The sequence below is a fragment of the Tyto alba genome, unplaced genomic scaffold, assembly GCF_018691265.1.
Source record: "Tyto alba isolate M040663 unplaced genomic scaffold, T.alba_DEE_v4.0 Super-Scaffold_22, whole genome shotgun sequence".
Lineage (NCBI taxonomy): Eukaryota > Metazoa > Chordata > Aves > Strigiformes > Tytonidae > Tyto > Tyto alba.
Genome location: NW_024881296.1, coordinates 41,169,163 through 41,196,198, shown reverse-complemented (window position 1 = coordinate 41,196,198; position 27,036 = coordinate 41,169,163). Strand labels below are relative to the sequence as shown.

Genomic DNA, 27,036 nt, shown 5'->3' with positions numbered 1-27,036 from the left:
TTTTTTCATAACCAGGCATCATATATTCTATAAATGCACACAGAATGAAATCACTAGTAAGAGATACTCTGCTGATCAAACGACAAAAAGGTTCCTGCACTTGCAGTTAGCAATAAGTGTATTAATGTTCAGTGTGTGTCTTCTACCACAGTTGGCCTAGGTGGTGCACAAATTCAAAACTGCAGTCAAAGACAGTTGTGCGATTCAGACCTTAGCTAGTATTTTGAAAACATAGAGGGAGGGGTGGTATTGAACTACTAAATAAATATTTGTGAAAAGGGCACAAAATATACTAGCTTAATTGGGGACTACTGATCCATAGCAAAAAAAAAAGAGTGCGGTCATGAAACACTGGTATTTTTTGCCAGCACCTTGTTGGATGTTACAATCAGCTCCACTTATGTACAACCCTGTGGACAAGCTTTGCTTTCCAGTCTCCACAACAGCTAGATTACTTTTTTGTATCATCCAAAAATATGCCCTCTGTCACAATTCATCCTAGAGCAACTTTCAGAAATGAGTCACAACCTTTGTTTAAAGGTTTTATTTTTGAAATGCTGACACCAGCTTAACTGTAGCATTGTCAACAGGGAATGCTACTATAGAGAGGCTTAAATGACACCGTCACGTAGAGTAGAATAAATTATTTCAATTGTAAACCAGCTAATTATGCATTAAATCTGGTATCTACTCCTCTTTGTTGTAAGAAAGCTTTTTCTTGCTATGGATGAAATACAGCAGTGTGCATAAAGCCATGTAAAGAGCCATTTTGTTTTTACCCTACCAACAGTGCTCACTGTCTCATTTTAAGATTTCTACTTCTATTCATGTGATAGCCTCGTGTTTTCTTTTGGCTTCAGCTTCAGAGTTTTAAAATTTTGAATGTGCACATTAACAAATACTCCAGAGGTCAAATCCCATGTCTGAAATCTCATTATTTGTTAAAAAGATCTCATTAATTTAAAACCTAACTGGTGATTTTTTATGTTTAGGCTTATTAAAATTTATAATAATATAACCAATGTAAATCCCTTCTTTAATTAATGAGCAATTAGAAACAATGTAAGCAATTACAAACTATATAAATATTTTTTCATTCCTTTTGTGATAAATATGATTAAATGTTCCCTGCAAAGGCTGATTATAAATCAATCACAATCAGATGTCTTTGCAGAAACAGCCAGTATAAAGGGGAGACAGCCTGGCTTTCTTCAGTCAAGTCAATAAGGAATGAACATGCTTCACCTCCAAGACAGTATGAAATGAAAACAAAACGAATATAATTTGAAACTGAAGTTTGGATATACCTGTGCAGTCTTGGGAGAAACATGTCTGTCAGTGTTTCAGTGCTGTCTCCCCAAAACACCTTTTAGCTTTGACCATGGGCCTTGTCCACTGCGTTATAAAAAAAGGGGTGCAAGTAGAACTCCGGCATGTGGTTGACATTCCATCCTTCCCAGGTTGGTTCCTTCAAATAAAGTTTTCTATACACTCTACATCAAAGAAATGAGACACAGAAACTTTAACAAAGATCTCTTATGTGTTCATTCAGTATCTAACTACAGTACCTGCCAATTCAATGAAATAATTTAATCACTAAAATATCTACTTTTTTGTGATGTTTCTCTTGTTCTCTCACCATGGGCAGATGGAGGGGAGAGGGTAGGACAGATACAGCCTGAATTCCTATTGTAAAAATAAGCAGAACAAGACTTTGTGTTGACAAAAAAAATCATAAATAAGAACAAAAAGCACAGTTAATTTTCCTTCCCAGAACCCCTCTCTGAAGGCCAGTTCTGATTATCCTGTATCCCAGTGACAGATGATGATAATACTGTAAATTACCTTTTCTTCTTCTCAAAGGACCTAAGAGGAGTCTGCCTCTGATTCCACCATGCACGCCAATACTTCTGCATATGAATAGCTTCATAGATCTGTATACTTCTATCAACTTCAAATTTAGTTTAAAAGTGAAACGTACATATTTGCAGGAGTACAGCCTTTGTTTGCATATTGTCTTCCTTTAGACTGGGATAAAATGATCGATATGACCAGAGGCAGATGGTGGAAGGGGAGAAAATATGACTTTTGCTTATATATGTGTAAGATTTCGATTGACTGACAGCTTTGTTTTCAAGTGCCACAGGAAGATTGGGGTCAAAAGGAAAGCTGTTGGGTTTGCCTCATTTAGTAATGCAACCTTGGATGTTTTTAGGATCAGAAACGGTAGTTTTCTTACTTTGTATTAGTGACTGCAAATCAACATAGCTTCAGCGATACATCTGATGCCATAGGGCAGAATAAGGGAAGTTTAAGTGAGCCTTCTCATTTTCAGGAACACAACGGCAAAACTTCTCAAGCAGCAGTTTCCATGTACATTTTAATTATCCAAATGTAGAGATTAATACAAGTTTCTAGAACACTGGAAAAATAACATCAATAAGAAAAAAGCAGGGTTACCCAATTCTCTTATTTTCAGTCCCTCTCTGAAGATCACCTGTAACTAGTTTAGAATAGGGTTGAATCACATCATGTCTTTAGTAAAGTAGGTAGAAAGTGAAGTAGCTACAACTGAGCTAAAAGCATTTATAAGTAACCTTTATAAAGACAAAATGTTTATGTTGTAATCTTTACATTGTGAATTATATTCATTATTGCATTCAGTGCATTATATTAATTAATCAAATGCATATGAAGGAGTGTATAGGCATGACAGTCATTGCCTAGCAAAGAGGAGTTGACACTAATGACAGAAGAGGGCTACAGCAGATACAAAACAATCTGTTTAGGTCAAAATTGATTTGGGGAAAGATGGTAAGAGCTTCAAGTCCAAAAGTAAACAATATTCTCAATTTCAAAAGAACAAGCTTTGATAAACAAGGGCACTTACTTGTGAAGTCAGGGACTGAGGAATTCAAATATTGAGGATAATATAATTAAGTGAAAGGATAACAGCATGTGGACCTTGTGTCTCAAGAAAGTGGGAAAAGTTCTACTGAAGAGAGCTAGTTGAATAAATAACCACAAGCAAAAACCAAAACATTTACAAAATGGCAAAGAGGATTAGGCACAAAGGAAATGTTATCTGAGGGATCAAGAAAAGGAAGGACAAAGTGAGAATTGCCAAAAGTCAAGCTGAGTTAGACTTCCAAAAAGATATTAAAAGCAAACAACAACAACAAAAAAAAAACATTCTTTATCCCCATAAACAAAAGACAATAAAGAAAGGACTGTATTGCTATGGAATATGAAATGGACAGAGATGGAAGATAATCTTGGCAAAAGATAAATTGCACTTTGCTATTGATCTGAAAGGAGTATTTTGCTTCAGTTTTTAACAAGTACAACGACTGATCGTGGGAGGAAAGACAGTTTAGATAACGGCAGGAGAGTGTGGAAAAGGATAATTCAGAACAAAGGTAGAGCAGAACTCAAGAAAATGAATGCAGCCTGTTCAAGAAACTGCATCTTCTCCCCCCCATTCCTGAAAGGAACTAGCATGTGAGCTCCAGGGTCTACTGCCAGGCGAATTGAGAGGAGCAAATTTCATACCTATCACCAAAAAGGTGCTTAATTCCAGAAGTGGTGTTTTTATAGCCCATCATCATGACATCCAGGAATGCAGAACACACATAAACTAGTAGCAATTACAATTTAAATTCCTAGCCTTTTTATTTAATTCACCTTTTCCAAATGTAATTGAGTGCTTATTCTGTTTGCCAAATATTTGTTGCCGGATATGTAAGCTAAACTTTAAGAAGCTTTATTAATTTAATGTTTTTAATAAGACATAATATACACTGTCCAAGTACTAAATGTATGCTACTTCTACTATTACAATTTAAAGTATACATAATTTTACAAGATTTACTTAATTGTCAAAACTTCCGTTTTTTTTTGTTGTTGTTTTTGTCAGTGATTGTCATTTGTCAGGAGATAAACTGCATGGCAGGACTACACCTAGAACCGTCAGTCAAATCTGAACTAACTGCAGAGGAAACCATACTGGCATCCTGAAAAGGATTTCACAGGACAGTTCTTTGTATTTTCTTTCCTGATTTAATTTAGAAGTATATTGGCTGGTCGTAGACAACAAATTAATTTATTCAGTAGGAAATAACCATATGAGGTGCTTGCAATCACTATTATGAGCTAAAAATAGCTTGAGTTGTTGAAAGATCATTGCTGCTTGTTACTCTAATGACACAATTTAGAATTTCTGTCATGTAGAAGAGCAGCCCAGATTTGCTGAGGAATTCCGTTCCATGACTTCTGACTCTCTGAACTGTGAAGTTGGCTGTGGTTACTGTCCTCTCTGTAAGCAGAAATCTGAGTAGCGGGACAAGTAAATCAGAATGGGGATGGAGGAGGAGGGCCAGGTTGGCAATATCAGAGATGAGTGCTTTAGTTTTTAAAAGAAGGGAAAAAATGCCTTGAAAGTCATGCGTTCTCTGTGCTTACACTGGCTCTGTAACAACTTGCTTTTCTGTTCTTTTTGTAGCAGCCATCAAAACAATTGAGGAAGACAGCAAAAGTGCTCCTCCTTGCAGCACACTACAGTTTTTCTTCTCACAGTCACATACCGGGGTTGCATAGAATTAGTGTAATATAACCTTTACATAAATATTAACAATGAACGTTCTCCTTCACAAAGAGCGAGCACGATTCTTCCCTGACCGTGGGTGGAGGGCTGGTAAAGGCAGCTTTATTCCATATTTGAATCTTCATTTTTCTTGGCAATGCCTCTCATGTAAGTTGGCAGCTGTAAATTGCTTTGCTGCCACAGCCCCCTATGGATCATTGCAGCAGCTTGAAATAGCTGTTCAAAGTGAGGAAACCCCTACACAAGGAGTATTCCCTAGGGAGAAATTTCAAGAACTCTACAGCCCCTTTGTGCTACTGGGAAAGTGTAAAGAGACTGGATAAGAATACAGAATTCATCATTGTCCTTTCTGTACAATAAAACATTCATACTCTCTCATCTTTCTTTCTGGACTTGATTATTTGTCGACACTAAGCTTGCCCTATCCAAGAATATGGGTAAGACCAAAGATTGCTTCACACTAACGCTGTGAGCTCTGTGTTCTGCAGCTGGTTTAGCAAAGAAAATGGGGAGCAGCTTCAGCACCATACAGGCTGGCATCCCCTTTCTGCTTGCCCCAAAGCTCTGTTTTGGCAGGCACGAACTCTGAACTGCTCTGACTGTTGGGCTTGGTTACACACCTAACATAACAAAATGCAGAACAGAGTTGATATAGTCACAACAGTTTTTTACTATGTAGAATTTCCTCCTGCGCCCAGGGGAATTCGGTACCTGGCCGGTTACAGCCTGTTGTGCCAGCAGATTACTACAAAGGAACCGGATCATAAACAATTTTTGGGCCTGTGTCTCACAATCATATGATGATATCTGAACCTTCCTGTCTTCCCGAGCCTTCCTTCCTCCAGATTCAAAAGTCTGATTAATGTTATTAAATCAATTTAAAAACTGCTCCAGTTAAATTAGTGCAACCCCTTTGAGCAGACATTTTCAAACATGCTAGTCCTTCAGCTCCTGTTCTGCCCTTTATCTGTGGGTAATCTAGGTTGTAAACATGAATTCAGTGACCATCTTTCCAATGGTGACTCATAGAACCTCCCTCTAATCCACAACAATCTCCTTCTGTCCTTCCTGAAACCTCAGCCTGTCTCTCAGACAATACTTTGTTCATGTCTAGTTGTCAGTCAAGTTCAAAAGCCAGCTATCAGTGTTTCCCTCCTTTCCCTTCTCCACCTGTTTTGTGTGTATCTGTCAGCAATCCACTCTCTCACGAAAGAAGGCCTGCAGCCTTCAGTGTTAATTTAAAACTCTTTTTAGGTGTTCATATCCATACTCTCTGGCTTCAAATATATTACATCACCCTGCTACTTTTCTATCGCATCAGACAAAGTGCTTGTCTTTGTTTCCAAATTATTTCACTGTTTCATTTTACTCAGCATTGAGATCATTTCCCTCCTCATGTCAGCTGGTGATACCGGGCTGTATTGTCCCTTGTTAAACTTTCAAACAAGTACTTCACACCGTTTGGTAGGTTGTCCTTCACAGTGCAAGCTTCCTAGAAATAGGAAGGAATTTACTTTGTTTAGTTTTGTTGTTGTTGTTGTGTTTTGGGGGTTTTTTGTTTTTGTTTTTTTTCTTTTAACCTTTTCCTCCTCTGAAGTGTCTTAGAAACATTCTAATGGGTGATTGGTGTGCCTTAAAACCAAGAGACAACAGTCACAGCTAGTGGGTTAGGCCCACTCAGACTAGTGTCTGGTAGCAGATGAGAAGACATTGAAGTCCTGCATTGGGAAAGTCAGAGAAAGCACTAGTTGAAGGGGGCAGACAAGAGCACAGTCAGACCTCAGGAAATGCTGGAGTTTGTGTGCACGTGGTCTAAGATATGTGGTGAGACCACACTACAGTCAAAGATGAGGAAGTCAGGGACTCCATACCAAACAGGATCCAAGACAAGAAAAAGACATATCTGACTGGAGCAACGTCACGCAGATCACTCACAAACACAAAGCAGGATTGAGTACCTGACTGAAAACCAGAGACTAACACTAAACAAATAGAAGACAGGACTAGGAACTAGTAATACAGATCCAGAAACAAGGATGGAGGGGCTGGTATTTAAAATAAATAGGGAATGTGGCTGGACAGAGTCCACAGACTCTCGGCTGTAGTTTCATAAGCACTTTAAGCCAATATAATCCATCGTGGCTCCTGAAGCAAGTGGTCCTGTACTCCCCATCCATAATTTCTTGTGCATGCCCAAGCACAACCACTTTTTTATACCAGCACAAGCATTTATGTAGCTGGGACATGAACTGGCTTGGGAAACTGGTGCGAGGTAAAGCTGATCACAATTAAAAACTATTAACCATGATTAAAACTAAGTAGTTAGCACTAAACCCGGTGCAGTTCACCATGTAGCCACGCAAGCGCTTGTACTGGCACAACGAAGGAGGCAGCATGCAGGCGGCAAGAAGTAAACGTCTGAGAAAGGAAGACCTTTTTGTGGTAGTAACAACTTAGACCAAGTCGATAAAAATGAGTGAGCCCACAGCGCTGGAGAAGACGTTTCTCTGCCAGCTCTAATGCTGTGTTAAGGGTGCTTACAGTGGTGACGAGCCACCTAGGGAATAATTCATACCCAGCTGCCTTGGGAATGACTCACTGCCTCCGTGAGTCACTCCTCGGCCGGTGGACAGGGCTCACTGCCTATTATGTTGTCCGATACTATCTCAGTGTCTCCTAGTAGGGGCTCATTCATCCGTCCTCAGCCATCCGCTGCTGCTTCTCCCGTGCTTTACCCTGTGAGCCCACCGGGGCCGGCAGTACCTGCTGCCCCTCGCCTTCCCGGGGACTACGAACTATTGCCAAAACCGGGCTGTAAGGTGTTACGCAACTGATCAGAAACGTTTTAAACGACCATAGCGCTGCTTAGTTTGCAACAGCTTGCTCTAAATAGGAGAAATAATACTGCAGGTAGCCCAGTGCTTCCACGTGCACGCGTAACTCGCTCCCCCCCGAGGCGCCCACGGCCGCACATGCCCACCCGCGCGCTCGCTCCTCCAGCCACGCATAACGTCATGCTGCTTGGCCGTACACGCACAGCTCCTCGCGGGAAAGAAGGGGGTGAGAATGAGGTTGGAACGCTCCGTTCAGCCTCCTCTTTACCAGCTGGCAACACGCGCCCGAGGAAGCGCCGGGGGCCTGGGTGCAGAGGGAGCGCTGCAGCTCCGGCCCGCGAAGAGGCTTCATCCTCGGGCTCGCTCCACGCCACGCGCAGACTTGGTTCGGGGTTTGCTCCCCCGGCGGCGCTCGGCCGTGCTCAGCCCGGCTTCCCCTCACAGCCCCCCCCCGTTTCCCGCCCCCCCGGATCGCTCACTGCCGCCCGCAGGCCGCGCCTCCCCCCCCACCCCCCGCCCCGCGGCCCCGGCCCCGCTCCCGCTCCCCGCGGGCGGGCTGCAGTGGGCGGGGGCAGAGGAACCGGCACCAGCCTCGACGAGCGTCAGCGCCGCCCTATGGGAAGCGCGGGGGGGCGGGCCCGAGCGGCGACCGCCCAATGGCAAGCGCGCTCCGCCGTGATGCGGTTACCTGCGGGGTATAAAGGCGGCTGCGTGCGCACTAGCCCCTCGCTTACACAGTATGGCCGGCGACATTAGCTAGCGCTCGCTCAACGCTCTTCTCTGTAACAGGGGAACACACGGACTACAAGGAACCGAACCGCATCGCCTGCCCGCCCGCACCCCCGCTCGGACTGTAACCCGCTCACACACGCTCACGCCGCGCACGCCGGGTGGTTTTTTGCTAGTTAAAAAAAAAAAAACAAAAAAAAACCCAAACCTTTTTCTTCTTATTCCTCCTCCTTTTTTTTTTTTTTTTTAAATTAATATTAAAAAGAAAAAAAAAAATCTCCTAGAAGGTGAAACCCGCCCGGGACGGACTGGGACCCGCCCGGCGGCGGCAGCGCGGCCCGTGCAGCAGCGAACGGTAGCGGCCGGGGGCGGCAGTTTGGTTGTCGTTAATTTCTGTGGTTGTTGGTTGCCGAGTTGTCTCACCATGAAGGAGAACGGTGCACACTTCTTCGAAGGGACCGAGAAGCTGTTGGAGGTGTGGTTCGCCCGGCAGCAGCCCGCGCAGCAGGAGCCGCACCAGAGCAAGGGGTCCGGCGATCTTCGCACCATACCCAGGTCCGTTAACGGCGCCCCGGGAGAAGGGGGGGGGGGGGAGCGGTGCCGGTAACGGCCGGCGCACGCGGGGCCGCGGGTGTGGTGGCGGCGGGGTAATGGCCGTGCGCGGGCTGGCGCTGAGGGGGGGGGGGGGCTGGTTCCGGGGTGGCTCGGCGAAAGCCGTTGGTGGCAACGGCCGCGCGCGCGCGCGGCGGCGGGTTCAGCCGCCGAACTGCCGGGGCCTCCTTGTGTCCCCCCCCCCCGATCGGTGACAGCACCGGCCTCCGCCCGTCCGCGCAACGTCCCCGCAGCAGCGGGAGGGCAGGGGGGTGACCTTCCGCTGCCCCCCCCCCCCGGTCCCTCCAGGCTGCGGGGACAGGGAGCCTCGCCTCTCCCCGGCCGGGACGGCGGCGGGAAGGTGGCGGTGCCGGGGGCGGGCGCGGAGGCCGTTCCGTGCCGCCACCTCGCGTGGGCCCGTGCGGTGCCCGCGGGCAGCATGTGGCGGCGGGGAGGGGAGAGCCGAGCCCGGGCGGGTGCCGCGCCGAGTGTCGCAGTGCCGGGGCCACGGCAGCGGCGCCCACCCCCTTGCGCCAAGCCCCCGCGCACCGTGCGGCTCCCGGCAGCCGGCTGGTACTGCCTGGCCCCGCTCGCAGCGACAGCCGTGCAATTTTCTATTTTTTTTAATTTTTTTTTTTAACGGCGGGGCTTGTTGCCCCTGCCAGCTTCGGGATGGGAAAAGCCCGGCAAATCCCTGCCTGGTAAGACGGGCCGTGCTGTGGGGCGGGGGGGAGATGAGGAGTCTCGGTCGCAGTTCATGGAAGCCGGAAAGGGGAGATCCCCGTTGGTGTCGCGACGAGGATTGATGGTTCCCTCCCGCGGCCGGTTTCGCAGCGACCTCCGGCACTCTGCGAGCTGGGCAGGTTCGCGCAGCGGCGCTCACGGGGGGAAGCGGGCGCTGCACGGGAGCCCAGCCCGTGGCGCGGTACGCACCGGAGTGAGCCGGGGGCGTGGGGTGTGCCCCCCCCCCCCCGAAGTGTGGCTGGAGCCACGGTTTACACGTGAGTCTCTTGGCGCCGCTCCCAGATCGCGCTGCCTCCTTTTTTTTTTTTTTTTTTTTTTTTTTCTTCCCTTTTTTTTTTTTTTTTCTCCCCCATTGACAAGTTGGGGCCAATGGGCGCCGCGCGCCGCGGAGGGGCGGGCCCGCGCCCGCCGCCCAATGGGCGCGTGAGGAACGCGCTGGCGCTCGTTTGGCCGCCGCCCGGGGGGGCCCGCGGCCCACGCGGCTTCACGCGGCTTCACGCGGGCGCGTGTTTCGGACCGTGCCCTCGCTGCGGGGGGGGGGGGGCAGCCCCGGGGCCCGAGGCGGGCCAGCGCGGGAGCCGGTGGGCACCTGCGCGCAGGGGGCGAGTCGGGGCGGTGAGCTGGTCCGCTCCTCGGGGGCGGGTGGTAGCGCGGGGATGGGGCGACTTCGGAACATCCAGCACTGCTCGTGAGGACCACCGGTACCCGGGGGCCGCTGGTCGGGGAGCTCGGAGCGGAGCCTCTGGGGGCGTACTGCTTGTTGGGAGTATGTGAGTGGAGGTGGTGCGTCTGTTCAGAGGCATCCGCGATCTGGCGTTTCCTTTGTTGTGGTATTTCGCAGGAATTTTCCTGTGTGTGTGTACTGGTAGAGTTAGCTAGCCAAATACCTGAATTGCTGGTGGGCAGGTAACTGCCTTTCCTGAATTAATTAATAGCACATGTTGTGTGTACTTACATGTGTCTGTAGATGTATACATCACTAGCTCACGAGTAGTGGAAGCTTCATTTCTGTCATGCCGGAAGCACTGCAGCATACATCTTCAGCTCTGCCCTGTTGGTGCAGTGAGGTAGTTTGCTCGTGTAACTTTCTGACTTGTGAAGCTAGTTAGATCTTTTTGAATAATGTGCTTAACCTGGAAATCATCGGATGTGGTTGTGTAGTTCTTTGAGGTTCAGTGGTGTAGCAGATACCACAAGGTAATAACTTTTAGAGTTGATGTCCAGGCTAACTTGGAAGACTATTGCAAATACTAGCCGAAATGCATGCAGACGATAGGAGTTATGTAGGCACTTCAGGATTCCTGTTACATTGGGCTTCAAATGTGAAAGATTCCAACAGTACTCATTGCGTTAATATGCTCGTGTTGGAATAGAGAGTTCTAGTTTAGAGATGGCATTCTGCAAGTGCTTTCCTCATGGACACATTCATGCTCTGCTGTTCGTCAGCTCAGGCTCGTGTTTACAAAACTGCAAACTTAATTTTTAAAACTGCTGAAGAGCTTTTAATGTAACTACAAAGCAGGTGCCATGACATTGTTCCTTTGTATGGTTTAGATATGGCTGTAAAGCTTTAATAGAGTAGATAGATACTGTTAACTGTTGAGCATGTGGTCTTCAACACAGTTTCAGAGCTGTGAGCATGCTTTGAAGGCCTTTGTGTTAATTGGCTCTTAATACAAGATGTTAATTGAAGCTCTGTACTTTTTTGGTAAGAAGCTGTGAAATGTCTGAAAATTGCTCTTAACCTGTGTCCAGGAGTAATTATTAGTGATAGTGTGTTGCTAGCATGAATTGAAGTTTTATGAAAATTCTCTTTTAGAAAATTGTCAGAATTAAATTACTTATTACATTTGATAGGTAGAAGTGAAAAAATTCCAAATACAATAGATCCCACTATGCTAATTCTGTAAAGGCAGTTGAATAAGCTAGTTTATGTTGAGCAGAACTTGAAATCAAAGTTGAAATTGTAGAACAATAGCTAAATTAGAATCAAGTTGCAAACAAGTTGAGCTTGCCTTTTGTATTGTAATACCTGCTTAGTAGTGAAATGTGAGCCATTCATCTACTGAATGACTAAGCTGGTGTTCAAAGCTGAAAGTTTCCATGTTGCGTGTGCTTGCCAGGGATTAGATATTTTAAAGTCTTTGCTGGATATCACCAGCAAAAAAAGGAAATATGTTCAAGAACTGATGCAGTTAAGAATTTTTTCACATTCTTCCTTCAAGCCTGCTTTCTATGGAAGAGTATGAATAGGTGTGAAGGATTTCAGAAAAGATCTGTGCTTATTACTTTAATGCATTCAGTGAAGGTCCCAACTAAAAACTTTAGTACTGAACATGGCCTTTACTTTGCTGTTAAGATATGGGGTTTTCTTGTTAATTTGATCATCAGTTCTGAGAAAAGCTCTTGTGGTTGAAATAGTGGCAAGCGTCTGAAGATGCCTATCCTACTAATAATCAAAAGTGGAATGAAGTTAGCGTTTTTGTGGTCTCAAAATAATTCATTTTAGCTTTAGTGCTTGTTCTCTGTTTTGTAAAGGATGTTTTTAAAAATAGCCTTTAACTATGTGTGAGGAGGGTTTGCTGAAAACATGATGAACATGCTGTGAGCCCTGGAATTCTGTGGTGACTGAGTAGTGTATTTCACTGTCCTGGCACTCAAATGAGCTGTTTATTCCTTCACATGATAGCCAGCTATGCATTTCCCATCTCAAGCCTTATTGTGAAATTGAATGTACAGAAGTTTGAAACCATAGGTTAATGATGCAAGTATTAAGAGTCTGTATATAACTCAAGCATTCAACCCTGAAGAATTAAGCTTGCTTATGGACCTTCAGTGTGTTTCCTATTTGTCTATATTATGTAGTCACACAAGAAATTGGAGAAAAAACAGTGCCGTAATGAGCAGTGTGGAGTGACGCTGATGTGGGATTCTCATCCTGTGGTAGAGGAAAACTGGGCACCAGTGCAGTCAGGCGTCCGAGTCCTGCACGTACGGGCTTTGTGCTGCACCCTGTAGCCCGAGTCAACTGGCTGCTGCTGCACCTCTACCCCTTCCCCCAGCCCTAAGGACCGTAGTGGTGTTACCTGCTCGTTTTCTTGCAGTGTAGGGACAAGGAGGCTGAGCTGTGAGCCCTGTGCTGCTCCTGTTCCTGCAGTGCTTCAGAACAAACCAGTGCAGAGCTGCTCTGTGTGGAGACTGGGAGGAAGGCAGGGTGGGCGAGATGGTGCCGGGACAAGGGTTTCTGGCACTGTGTACTTGCTGAGCTTTCTTACCTTGAGATGAAAGGTAATCTGGAGAACTCTGTAACAATTCAGTCTTCCCTAATCAAAACTGATGTTCATAAACTGGATTTTAGCAAACAAGTTCAAAATTACAGGGAAAATATGTTTGCTTGTAACTCTGTCAATTGGAATTAAAGAATGGTTTCACACAAAGGAAACAAGCCCTTTTACAGTGACTGCTACAATTACTGACTGTGATACTGCTCGCGGGAGATTAAGACCTATGTTGAAGGCTTTTTGATACTTTCCTACCAGACCACTGAAATTACTAAATAATTTGGTTAGTCACGCTCTGTCAAAGATCTGGTCCCTTAGTGAGACTCCATAGAGCATCTATTAAAATATATAGCTATTGGTATATTCCTAAAAAGGTTTTTTTAATGGCTGTTTACTCAGGAGAACAGGAAGATTTGAGGCTTATGCTAGATACTTGCTGCCTTACAGCTTGTTCCTTCTGGAGGAGGTTACACTCAAACTTGTCCTGAATTTGCCTGTCAGTCTTGTTGAAGCCCTGATGTGCTTATGGGGGCTTATGCTTTCTTAACCATCTTGGGTGGCAGGCGTGGTTTGTCCTTTGATATGAGGAACTCGGGAATACCCATCAGATATCTCTGGATGTAAAGGATGGAGTCACCGTTCCATATATACTGCTGTATCTGTAAAAGGCCTGCAGCAGGAGAAATACAGAGCCTTTAAAGCAGGATCTGTGGCTGTCTTTGTACCATTGCTGAAATACCTTGATATCATCTGGGAATGGTTCTCTTTAGTAGTTGGCTCAGTAGCTTTTAGGTAAGAAGCTATTTTCTGAGGAGTACTGCTTGGAGTCACTTCTGATGTGGATGCAGTTTTCCATTCAGGTGCCAGTCTTTAATTCAAGATTAAGTGCATGTCCCTGGGGAGATTTTCTTAAGTTTAAGATAAGGGAGATGCAGTCTTTCTGTGTATCTGTTCAGAACATAGAGAGGGGGTGTGGGTTTTGTGCACTCCACGGATACCACTGAAGTAAAATTAGCAGGTTGCCAGTGCCTTGTGTCTAAATTCAGGGTGTGATTGTAGTTCAAGATATTGTAACTTAAACAGCAATTTATAAGCTGTTACGTTTCTAACAAGAAATAATTCATGTGTGGGTGTCTGCTGAGAAACACACCAGGTGCCAGGATGTGCTTTAAAAAGCTGTGATTTTTGTGTAACTGGTCTGTACTGTATCTACCAGCTTCAGGACACTCAACTAGTGTTGCAACTCTACTGACACTGATACTTACCTGGATTCCATGTGCCTGGGCTACATTTCCTCTGCATAGGCAGCTTGGACAAGGCACTAAGCTTGACTGTTTTGGATCATGGTATTGGTAGGAATTTGCCTACTTAACTGTAGCCTGCTGATGAGGTAACAGATGTACCTGTTGGCTCCTAAGAATACTTAGTAGGTAGCAGGTGGGGGAATAAAGTTGCTGTGCAGCTGAATGCTTGATTTTAGAACAAGGCCTTACAGTACAAGATTAAAATGCTTATTACTTCAATTATTACAGACTTGACAGCTGTTCTATTTTAATGAGAAGCTATGCAGGAGTACGTATACAGCTTAAGCTGTCTTTAGGATTTTTGTAGGATTTATTTCCTAAGAATTCTTGCTCTCATGCCAAACAAGTTTTCTCAGTGATATCTGGGCTGTGTTAGCGAGGCATTGTTACTGGAGTGGTAGGGTGGTATGCTTGTGAGGGCTGTTAATTTGTGATAGGAACAAGTTCTTTATGTAGTTGTTTATTTAAATTGCTGTTAACCCCCCTTCCCCGTTGTCCTGAAACAGCAGTATTGCACTACTGCATGATACGCTGGACTACTCCTGTATTAAGAACCTGTTTTACCCCTGAAGGCTCAGTATAGGCCAGTAACTTGCATTCAAAAGTACAGTTTTATCTGGCAAGGAGAACTCGATTCATAGCTTATTCATTCTTTATTTCTCAGAAAGAAGAAATAAAGGAGCAAGCACGATGGTTTGAAACTTGGTGAAGGCACTGTTGGCTATTGATTTCATTGCATGCTGTAAGCATACTTCCTAAAAATAAATCACAATACTTCTCAGTTCTGATAAGTTTTCCATACAGACGTGCCTGGGTGGCAGTTTGAATGGAAGTTACTTGCACTCTGGTAACAAGTCTGTCCTGATAACGTTGCAACACATACACAGGAGTAGATTGCTAAACTTGATTTTAATTTTTTTTTCTTTTGTCATGTTTTGCTAGTCAAGTATAGAACAAGTAGCTGTTTACTGTTGAAGCATGGACAGTTTTTCACACGTGAGTAGATGTATTCCATTTTCATTTGGTATTCTCTGAGCAAGTACAACCATTTAAGATCCATGGTGCTTGCCTGTTGGAGAAACGTTTCTGACTTTCAGTAGGTGGCAGTTACTTGAAATTTCAGAAGCAGGGTCTTACAGCTTTGGAATGAAGTGGGTAATAAGCCTGTGTAAGTGAGGAGTTGGTCTCAAATGCGTTTTTAGTTTGGAGTTCCAGTGGATACAGGTCTGCTGCAGAACTTGGCTACCAATGAGTCTCATGCATCATACTCTCATATGCTTGGCTTAAGTACAGGAAAGCAGTTTCCAAAGTGTTTGGGATTGTCCTGATGGCTGGCTGTGGGAAATAATAATGCAATCCACATATTACCCATTGGAAGGGGAATTCTGAAGAGCAGAAGCCCATGATAGCATTTTATTGAGAATTATGTCTCTTTGGTTCCCTCTTTCAGTTGGAGGCTTTACTTCCCAGTTAAAACTTCACTCCATTATGAAATGAGTAATGTTCTCAAGTGTTTCACAGATACTATGAGGTTTTTTACTTGACAAAATGGGATTAGCTGCAATACTACATGTGCTGATAACTACTTAAATGCTATTTGTAAGGTGGATTTTCTTGTTTCTTCATTAAGTGGGGGTGGACATTGCTTGTCCCTAACACTTAGAAATTTATACAGATTAAAGAAAAGGAAGAAATGCAAGAGTTAGACTTCTAGTGAACTCAGCCTTCTTGGTACAGAGTTGTTCCAGATGTTCTGCTTTAAACAATGGAAAATGTCAAATATTAAGGTCATCTTGTTTAAATATATCGAGATCAAATCTAGCATGTTAGTGGCCTTCCTGTAGTTTTCTGTGCTTAATTTTAAAATGCCTGCAGGTACAGGCCAGTATCTCTACAAAACTTTTCCCTAATGTGGCGAAGTTTCATCCTGGGTCCTGCAACCCCTTGTTACTCTATTTTATGTATGCTTCTGGATTAAGCCTGGCGTTCTGTATGTTTCTCACCTTGTAGGCTTTTTTCCTTGATGCTACTCTTGAATTGGATCAAATTATGAACTTTATTCCCAAAAAGGCCGAATGCATGAACATTTACCATATGCTTAGCAATGGTTTCTGTACTGGAATAGTGATGAATCCAGAAAAGTTTTAATATACAAAGGTGTTGTGCCACTACAGATTTCAGCCATAGTACCCAAATACCTACTCTAGTACTGAGAAGCGTAACTAGGAACTTCTCTGCATGTTAGGGCTTGGACTTAACATGCAATATTGTACTGTTGTTAGTATGCTGTACTGATCCTTCACTGTTGGACTACTTGAACATCAAAATAGTCACCTCTTCCTTGGCCAGTGTGTGATTGAAACTTAAATGAGTCCTTTTCTTGAAATGTTTGTGCAGAACTGCACTACAGTGATACTTACAGAAAATTCTCACTTGTCTACATAAAGCTAAGGTTTTGATCGTCTGACCAGGAAAGAAACTTGAGGCTGAAACATATGCTCTTGCAAAGCCTGATAGTCACATACCCATTGATACTTAAGCGGATAGAAAAATCAGATTTGTAGTGATGTACAAATGGGGTTACCACAGCTCAGCATCAGGCAGTGTGAGGAAACTCTGCCTCAGCTTTCATAAATGCTGTCAGACACTAGGTGTTTCTGTAATGGCAGATAAAATACTGGTAGTGGTGTTGGAATGATTTGAACAAGTTAAAATGTTACTTAGTTCAATTTACAGGAAGAGTATAATAGGATGTTAGAGGAAGATATGAAGGCTGGCAAATTTATGCAGGTATTCTGTAGCTTCCAGAGAAAACTAAATCCTTCAGTCCTCAGCAAAATATCAAAAGGAGCATTTAAAAAATCGGGGTAATATGAACTATTTCACTCTTTGCATTTACCAGGCTTTTCAAAGATTAACAGATGTTTGCATTTTCATACAAACTTGAGTATCAAGAGCAGAGCTAAACCCAGTCAGTGACAAAAGTGTAGAGCTAAATAAATGTGTGGGACTTTATCTGAGCATTAAAAACAAGCTTTTTTTTTTTTTTTTTTTTTTCCAATTTGACATGCAGATTGGAGTGATCTGTGCTGTCATGTCTGTAGTGGCAGAATGGTATTCCATCAAGGCTCACAAGCTGGTGTAGTAGGGAAAACCTCACTTTGATTTTAACTATCCACATGTCACTGATTTCATAAATCAGTTGTTCAGATGTGCACTTAATTATGAGGGACTTTAAGATGCATAGGATTCTCTTCAGCTAATTTAATAGCTTCAGTCTCATCCAGATGGAGGTGGTAGTGTGAGTCTAAAGTAAGTATGTTCTGATTGACTCCTGTACAAGTACTGGTTTAGTGCAATACTTTAAAAGGGAAAATACTTAAGTATTAGGAGTAGAGAGAGTTCAGTTTCAGGAGGCATTCTCAAGTGAGAGAAGGATTATGGCATTTATTCACTGAGGTGTTTAGAGAAGCAAAGAACATGTGGATATATTTTAGTTGTATGTACTGCAGAATCTAGAACTTCAACTTTGCAAACTGACCAATTTTCTAAGGGGGGAGATGAGTAGCTGCTGGGGGAACCCTGCTGATAGAATTAACAGTGTGTGCTCAGTCCTGAAGTACAACTCCAGAGCCTTTGCTGCGTCAGAGGGGTAGAAGTCTGACTATTGAGGAGGGATTAGGCTGACAGGTGTATGGGCAACTGCGCCAATCTAATAGCTTGCTTGGTGATGGACAGAACTGCAGTTCTTCATGCTCCCAACTGTGAAGGGTCCTGTCGTTGTTGCAGGTCTGCTGGTGGGCAGCTTAGTTCAGGACAGGTTTGTGCAAAAGAGGCAGTACCAACCTGCAGATGGAATAGGCTGTGGGAAGGGAAGGGTAGGAGAAATGGGGCAGCTGGCAGTCTTGTAATTTTGCAACTTCAGGAAGCTCTATCTGTTACTGTCTGCTTGATAGCAAATTTGACTATATTGGATTGTACTGATCTGGTGTAGACACAAGACAGAAGGGACAACCAAAGTAGATTTTTGCAAGTCTGTCACTTCTCATGAGTACTTGGAAGTATTTGGGCTTAATTTGAGCCCTTAGATTTTTTTTTTCAGTTTCTTAATAAAATTCCTTTAGTAATGATGGCAAAAAAAATTGAAATATTAACCTTCTACCACTATACTGAGATCTGGCACTGTAGTTTCCAGTTGTACTATATGAAAATAGTTCAGTTGATTTTCTTGTAAGTGTAATATAACACTTATAGAAAATAGTTTGAAACATATCTTCCAGAGGTAGAAGAAATTCTATTTTCCTGATTGATCAAAGAGGAATTCGGGTCATTGAGATGTATTAGCTTTTGGGGGCTGTTTTTCAATTAAATTTTGAACTTGACTCTAAGCTGGACAAAAAGCATGTTAATGTTAACCTGCTGGTATGTTACTCCAGTAGTTGCCAGTGACTACTGTGATTGAAGTATGTGGAGATTGAACCTGAAGCATTCTTTAACAGTGAATTTTATCTTAGTGCATGTAGAGTGCAAGAATTAAGGTTATCCTGACTTGCCTAGTTAAAAGATTGGGGTTGCTGTTCGATGCTTGTCTTCATGCAGCAGATGAACAGATCTTGAGGAGTACTTAGCCACTGGGAGCTAAGAATTGGATATTACTGTATTGTGATAGACAGTTCCTATATAAAAAGACCTTGCCTTTTGTGCTCTCAGATCCAGCATCTCAAGGCAAGAGCTATAGTCTTGTTTGGGCTATACTTTTTACCCAGTGTTCTGGAAAGCTTCAGTTTAACCTGTTTGCTCTTCTGTAATTTCTTCACAGGATTGAGTGGGACAAACTTCTGGAGAATGTGCATTGTTTGATCATAAGTGTGACAAAAACTGACAAGCAGGAAGCTTATGTACTCAGGTAAGCCACTAGCTTATTCTTTCAGTCTGCAAGAGGTAAAAAAACTAGAGCTGTCATGTGGGGTCCACCTGGCTCAGAATCCAGTCTTGGGTTAAGATCCTGCTGTTCATGACTAGAACAGGCAGGGTCTGCTACTCACAGTACTGTCATGCTTCTGTTCAGTAGCAGAAACATCTTCATAGTTATCAGTGCTTGTCTTTTTTCTTTAACTAAAAGGATTAAGGACAGAGCTGTGTTCTGCACTTGATCACTGAATTTTGTCCAGGGGTAAATAAGTCCCCCAACTTAAGAGGTTTAGGATTACTTCCAGCAGAATAATGCATGTAGGTGTCACTTTTAGATCAGCAAAAACTGTATCATTAGATCGGCTTTAACTCCAGATAATGCAATCAAGTGGAACAACTCTTGCAGCTGAGCTAAGGACATCTGTGAAAAGGTAGCTTTCCTGAAATGTTGGAATTTTTGTGTTCAGCAGTTAGTTGTAAGGACACTGCTTTGGCCATGTGTTTTTCATCCAGCAAAATACTTTCATGCTTTTTTCTACAGGAACTTTACAGACACATTGACACTCTCTGTTTTACTTCAGATTACAAAAACTGAAGCTTTTGTACTCTTGAAGACTGCCTTGAGGGCAAGGTTGGGCTAAGAGTAAGCTAGTCAAAGAAACTGTGCTGAAGTCTCCTTTCTGCAAGCTTCGTGTATTTAAAGCAAAATTCTGGAAAGAATGTAATTAGTTGCAACTGTATTGTGGATGAAATATAACCTTGACTTTTGCATTCTTAAACAGCATTCCAAACTGAGTTATTTAACTCAACTGTTACTCCTGTTGCTCAGTTGCTTGGTGAGAAGATACTTATACATGTTTAATTTTCTGGATGTAGTATCAGTGCCTGTCCCCAGTTCAGTGGGACTGTAGTTAGGTATCTGACTTAGTTTATCTATAGTTAATTTCTGTGTTTTATGTATAAGGCATATCTTAGAGCTGTGCCTGTACTCTTACTATGAGACTTCCCATTCATTTGGACAGGTGCTGATTTACCACTTCCTAGTAGTCAGCTTTCCTAGAAGTTGCAGGCACACAATTTATGAAATTCTGTTAAGGCTTTTGGCTTTTTTGAGTTCACTTTCTCATAGGCTTTATTTAAGCTGAGAAAGTCACATTTCAAGTTTGACCCTGTTCTGTCTGGGTGAAGAAATCAAACTGCTTGTCCATTGTGTACCCACTTTGCAGCATGATTGTACTTCTCAAAGATATTGAGGATATCTAGGTAGCAGGTAGTAGCTCTCCTGCAGTGTGGTAGCTGTGTGGTATCACACTCACATCAGGTATTTGGGGAAATAACAGCTCTCAGACATTAGCTGAAATACATTGGTGTGATCCATTTGCCAAGTATGCTTATGTACTGTGTGCTGAATGTTCACTTACAGTAATGCATTTGGTTGGGATAAGAACCAAGATGTAACCATTCTCTCCTGGCTTGTTTTCTGTAGAACACTCAGTATATTTTTAACAAGTGTTTTTGTTTTGATGGTTTGGTTTTGTTTTTTTGTTTGTTTTTTTTTTTTTTCCAGTGAGAGTAGCATGTTTGTCTCCAAGAGACGTTTCATTTTGAAGACGTGTGGTACCACCCTCTTACTGCAAGCACTGGTTCCCCTGTTGGAGCTTGCTAGGGAGTACAGTGGGTTTGACTCAATTCAGGTAAGGTGCCAAAAATGCTGCATCTTTCTTAGAATGTACAAGAAGCTTTCTACTAATATTTCAAATTAAATGATTTTCCTGAGTATTCTGAGACTTCCTTTGCCATTTAAGTATGCTTCCCATAAGGGGAAGATTGTAATAGAAGATTGCTTGCTCTGCTGTAGGATTTAGCTTTCTGTTTGCCCAACTTAGAAATGCTACTGTCCTGAGTTAAGGTTACTTAAGTGAAAGACTTCCATATCCATGTTGGCAGTGCTGAAGTGGCTGATGTTTTCTTGTGGAAAACAAATTTAGAAGTAAGCTGTCTCCTCTAGCTTACAGATTAAGCTGGAAATAACCATATGTCTCTGAAATGGCAATACAGGTAAAAATGTTTTGACAATGAAGACTTAGGTCATGTGAAAGATTGTAATAAATGCTTGCACTTATCTAGGTTTTTAGATTCAAGGTGGATGGATATATTCAATATCTAAGATGAACCTTTATTTTTTCAGAGCTTCTTTTATTCACGTAAGAATTTCATGAAGCCTTCCCACCAGGAGTACCCACATAGGAATTTCCAGGAAGAAGTAGAGTTCCTTAATGAAATTTTCCCAAGTAAGTACATGAAACTTCAGCAAAGTTGTGCAACTTGTGAGAAGTGAGAGGTGACAAGCAGTGCAGTACATACAGGCTGCCAGGCCGTTCATGCAGTTCTGCAGCCAGCACATGCTTTGGCTGCTTAAAAATCAAAAGCCATAAATACTTTTTTTTTTCTGAAAGTTTGACACTTGGCACATTGTCTTAACTGAGGTAATCTTCAGTTTTCCAAATGAGTGTAGTAAGTTAGTCTGCAGAACCCAGCTCTCACTAACCCTGAAAGCCTCACTAAAGAGGTAGGATAGTAATTTAAGGTAACTAATACACTGAAGAGAACTGTAAGCTTTTCTCAGAAACGTCACTGCGCTAAAGATTGAATTGAAGCATTTAATCAAATCTAAAACCTACAAGAATAACCTTGAATTTTAACTACTGGCAGAAAAGTTTTTTGAAGGAACATGGAAGCTGTAGTCTGAGTTTGAAAATAATTTATTTGAAAATAAATGCTAAGTATCAATTTAATGGATGCTTAAGAGCACGAAGGTTTCTGTCTCTGCATAGCTACAGCTGTAACTGGAATTTCCTGCTAGTAGGCTCTTAACTGGGGTGTCCAGATGGCCTTCTCCAAGAGCCTGTTTCTCTGATTATTGGCTTTGCATTCCTGAAGTCAAGTGCCTGGATATTTGATAGAGATGCTGACTGTATCGGTGAACCTCTTAGAGTTCTGTGAAAGACTTTCACTGTCTTGAAATATGAAATTAAGGTAATATTATACATAAACGATCAGCTGTGGTACATTAATGGAGACTTTCTGTCTTGTCTAGATGGAGCAGCTTATTGCATGGGGCGTATGAATTCTGATTGCTGGTATGTACGTGAAGACTTGGAAATATTTGGGGCTTACAGTAGAACTTGTAACGTGATGATGGTAATACTTACTGCATACCTGATTTGTATTTTCTATAGGTACCTGTACACTCTGGATTTCCCGGAGAGTCGGATATCCAATCAGCCTGATCAGACACTGGAAATTCTGATGAGTGAGCTTGACCCAGTAGTTATGGACCAGTTCTACATGAAAGACGGTGTTACTGCAAATGATGTCACTCGTGTATGTTTGCTTGAAAACTAAGCATTTTCAGGAATGATGGAAATGGGGCAACAAAATGCTTCACTTACCATTTAATACAAGGTGTATTTTGTGGTAGGAAAGATCTCAGAAAATGTCAGCTTAATATTTTGGTGGCAAAAGGGGTTTAACTCTAGAATGTTTTGGGGAATATGAATTCACATTTTCAAAGCCCCTGCTTTAACGTATTGAAAGGAGCAGTTTAGTGCTTTGGATGATTGGAAGCTTATCCTCTGAAAAATAGAGGAATAGGAATAAACCCACAATTGAGTAACATCCACTGAAGGATGGAGATTGAGGAGTCAGAGTTAAACTGAAGATAATGAATGCCTAGGGAATCTAGATATGGAAATTAAGGTTAAATCACAGAGCCATTTGGATATTGGGGGAGGGGAGTGGATTTAAGGTCTAAACATATCTTGATGGCTTTGCCTCCTTTTTTCTTTTCTCCAAATGCGAAAGTCCTGTGACATGAACAAGCTTCTCTGACAAGTACATTGACTTAATTGGTTTTCCATCTTAGGCTTTGATTCTCATACTGTATTTCCTATTGAGATTCGGCTGTAGCTCAAGTACTGTGTGGGAAACCTGAGTGCTTGGGATTGCACTTCATTCTAGAGCATGAAGTAGTATCTTCTCACTGTGGAGTGAACATCAGCAGCCTTACATTTAATGGATACTAAACAGGAGTTCCATTTTGGTTGCCGAAGCAATTTTGTTTTAGAATTCTAAGGTGTTCCCTTGTCTTGGAGGTATGCAGCTTGGTTCTGTAAGAGGCAAAGCATCTGATAACCAGCATGCAACTTGGCACTCAGTCACTCTACTTGGTGACAGGATGCAAAGTTGTTCATCTACGGTGGTACAGATTATAAAACTGACTTGTTATTGGGAGAATTCGGGTGTTCTGACCTGTAAACCGGGTGTTCATTCTGCCTTTGAGTTAAATCTGAACAAGGGTAAGGATGCATGATAAACTGAGTGGTCTAATTTTAACTTCTGTTTCAGATGAGTGGAATTCGTGACCTGATACCAGGTTCTGTTATTGATGCTACAATGTTCAATCCTTGTGGGTATTCAATGAATGGGATGAAATCGGATGTAAGTTCTATGCTTTTTGATAATTTATGTTAAAATAACTAGTAATTATTTGGTGGTAATACTATATTTTTTTTCAGGGAACTTACTGGACTATTCACATCACTCCAGAACCAGAGTTTTCTTACGTTAGTTTTGAAACAAACATAAGTCAGACCTCTTACGATGACCTGATTAGAAAAGTTGTAGAGGTTTTCAAGCCAGGAAAATTTGTGACAACCCTCTTCGTTAATCAGGTGAGTTTTCTTGCATTATCCCGTCAACTATGCATATAGACACAAACAAAGCAAGACTAGAGCTTTTTTTTTACTGCAGTGTTAGTGGTTTTCAGTTTGCCTCTATATTTGAATGGTAGTTTCTTTGGAAAGTAAAAATATTCTTCAGAGTTGCTTTGGCATGTACTAAATCTCATCTCAGAAAACTTAAGAAATAGTAAGATAAGGCAGCCAAGTCTCAGTATTCTAATGACTTCCTGTGCAGTTCTGTATAGGCATCACTTCTTGCTCTGGCATTTTTCTGGATTTGGCTGCAGCTGTCAGTTGAAGTGCTGCTATTAATGGTGATGCTGCCAGCTAATCGCAGGATCGGAGTAGTTTGGGTTGGAAGTGACTTGTAAAGATTATCTAGTTGAACACCTTGTCAGTGAGCAGAGAGATCTTCAGCTAGATCAGGGTGCCCTGAGCTTGAATGTTTTCAGGGAGCTACAGCCTCTCTGGGTGACCTGTTCCAGTGTTTCATCTCCCTTGTTGTAAAAAATGTCTTCCTTATATCTAGTATAAATCTACCCTCTTTTAGTTTAAAACCATTACCTCTTGTCCTGTGGGTATAGGCCCTGCTAGGAAGTTTGTCCCCCATCTTTCCTGTCCCCCCTTCAGGCACTGGAGGGCCGCTCTGAGGTCTCCCCGGAGCCTTGTCCTTTCCAGGCTGACCAGTCCCCACTCTCAGCCCGGCCCCATAAGCGAGGAGCTCCAGCCCCTGTAGTGGTTCACAGAAAAGCAGAGCCATATGCAGGGAGCAGAATCACTGCTTGGGTTTGGAACTTCCTGCAGCACTGTCAGGCATGGGTTTTAAGTATGTTAGTGACCCTATCACAAGAACCCCGTGTAAAATACATCTTGTGCTACTCTATCTCTAAATGCAAAGTTTAAATACTTTCACTTTTTTGTTTTCTAGAGCTCTAAATGTCGTACAGTGTTTTCTTCTGCCCAGAAGATTGAAGGGTTTAAGCGTCTTGATCACCAGATTGCCCAATTCAGTGATTATAATTTTGTTTTTACCAGTTTTACAAAAAATTGCCAGCAACAGCACAGTTGATTAAGAATGAAGAAAAAGCGCAAAAAGAAATCCCATATAGAAGGTGGTGGTTGCTTTCTAGTTAATGATTCAGGGAGCCATGCTTTCCACTCCCACCACCTTGTAGTTGTGGAAAGCCCTAGGTGTAATCATAGTATAACCATTTTGAATTGTATGCATTATTATATCAAGAAGTTAGATATCTTGCATGAATGCTCTCTTCTGTGTTTAGGTACTCTATGCCACTCTTGCTGTGAAATTGAAATGCATGTAGAAAAATCTTACTGTATGAAACATTACAACACTTGTAAAAATGATTCAGGTAGAATTACACACAGTATAGTTTTTCTCCAGGTATCACCAAAAATTCCCCACAGACAAGGCTTTCGTCCTCATTAGACTTTAGCCTCAATCTACTCACTGGGGACAGTTCTCTGTTAACTTGTCACATTCCATCTACGTTGTGATTTCAGTCTAAAACAGTTTTTGACAAACTTTTATGATTTCTAATGAAACTGATTGCTAATTAACACTTCCATGTTTGAAGAAACTTCTTAAAACAGTTACAAATTGTTTTGCTACTACAGGTGGTGGTTGATTTATTTTTAAATCAGACTGACTTTTCATGCTCTAATAAAGCTTATAGGAATTTGCTCAGCTGTACTTTAGTGCTGGGCTAATGCATTGGTCTTTCACCTCTAGGAACCTGGGTATCGGTACTAATGCAGGTTAAATTCTGTTTTACCTTAACGCTTACTTATCTGTCCGCATCCCCAAGCTGTCACACTGCTACACAACGGCAGGATTTGAAGAAGGTCCAAGACTTGATAGGGGAAGAGCAGAGTCGGGACGCAAGTGCTTTGGCTTAGTTGTGTGACAGCCTTGCAAAGTGCAAGTTCATATTGGCACCAGACATCTTCTTTCCTAATCACCAGTTATGTCAGACTAAGAAGCTGGTGCTCTTGAGCCCTGGCAGGTAGATCTAGTGAAGGAGTGGAATTTGCCAGTCTGGGTGTTTTGGTTTGGATTATTTTCAGTAAAACCTGTGACCTACCACTTCTAACTGTAAAGTGTGCTTCTCAACTGGTCCAGTGTCACTTCATTTTGTTGTTCCAAGCAAAGCTAATGCCTCTATCTTGTGACAGTCTTGTGACATTGTTGTGCATGTGACTTATGTTGTATTTGAGTGTTGTGACTTCATCTGTTTTTTCCTCCTAATTACTTCAGGTGGTTCCTCTTACTGTGACTTGAGGGCATTAAGTGAAGGCATAGAACAAGAACTGTCTGGGACACCTGGACAGAAGTGAAATAGAATGCTATTCATAGAGCATGAATAAGTGTGTAATTCAAAATCACTTTAATGGATATTGACTAAAATGCAGGCTTTAAAGAGCTGGCACACTTTCAGCTATGTTAGTAAATACTGGGATTTTAACAGCTGTGAGACCAGCATATTAACTATGAAACTGAGATTATTTTTTTCCCCTCTCTTGTCCCTGCTATGTGTTGACTCTTTCTGGTTTGACACAATGGTTTTTTGTTCCTTCCGTATTTATAAATGAAGCACTTTTTCAGTGCTTCTAAACTAAAGTCTACTTGGTTAAAAATCAAGTGGTTGGAACATTTTGGTTTATTTTAAGCATATTGTTGATGTTCAGTGGTTTTTTTGTTCTTGAACATTGTCCCAACTGACCTGACATTTGTTGGCTTGAGGTCCTTTAAGTAGACTGAAGATCCCTTTTCAAGTAATACTGAAATACACATTTTACAAATAGAAGTATAAGCCTCGGCTATAAAAGTGAAAGCTGTTAAATGGATTATTGAACTATCTAGGGTGATCAGGATGGGGGGAGTATGGTGTATCATTTCTGTGGTGTTAGACTTTGATCATTTAAAAATATCTGTACCACAACTTAATGCTTCAATAAAAGTTCGCTTAAATTGTTTGTAGTGATGATCCAGCAATTCTATCCTTTACACTCTTCGTGCTTTTTGGTACCAAATGGCTTAATTCTGAAACAGATTTATGTGTTTCTTGTCCTAAGGGGATGCATCTCAACTATTAGCATGTTGGTAGTTTAAAATGAGACATCTCAAAGGAAGTCACATGAAAATGTTGCGCTGTTCTTGAGGCTAAAAATACTTGTCTGAAGGAACACACAAAAATTGAAATTTGCTTTAGTCATCTAACTTGTATTTTTTCTTCAGCATTAAATATTTTAATATTCATCTGAATTAAGACAACTCCT

The 27,036-nt window shown here is 42.4% G+C and overlaps 1 protein-coding gene across 1 annotated transcript; it reads left to right on the top strand.

Moving 5' to 3' along the window:
- The first annotated feature begins 8,171 nt into the window (after window positions 1–8,171).
- AMD1 (adenosylmethionine decarboxylase 1) lies at window positions 8,172–26,733 on the top strand. The gene is made up of 9 exons (XM_042796071.1): window positions 8,172–8,721; window positions 18,906–18,992; window positions 20,565–20,691; window positions 21,186–21,288; window positions 22,095–22,137; window positions 22,237–22,381; window positions 23,405–23,497; window positions 23,575–23,730; window positions 24,668–26,733. Exons 1-9 carry the CDS (start codon window positions 8,591–8,593, stop codon window positions 24,806–24,808), a joined length of 1,026 nt encoding a protein of 341 aa, XP_042652005.1. The 5' UTR covers window positions 8,172–8,590; the 3' UTR covers window positions 24,809–26,733.
- Window positions 26,734–27,036: the final 303 nt, after the last annotated feature.

Excerpts from the sequence above, each read along its gene's own strand:
- AMD1 (XM_042796071.1), top strand. The coding sequence starts at position 8,591 with ATGAAGGAGAACGGTGCACACTTCTTCGAAGGGACCGAGAAGCTGTTG. Across the intron at positions 18,993-20,564 it reads CAGGAAGCTTATGTACTCAG|TGAGAGTAGCATGTTTGTCT; the intron begins GTAAGCCACTAG and ends TTTTTTTTCCAG. Across the intron at positions 20,692-21,185 it reads GTGGGTTTGACTCAATTCAG|AGCTTCTTTTATTCACGTAA; the intron begins GTAAGGTGCCAA and ends TTATTTTTTCAG.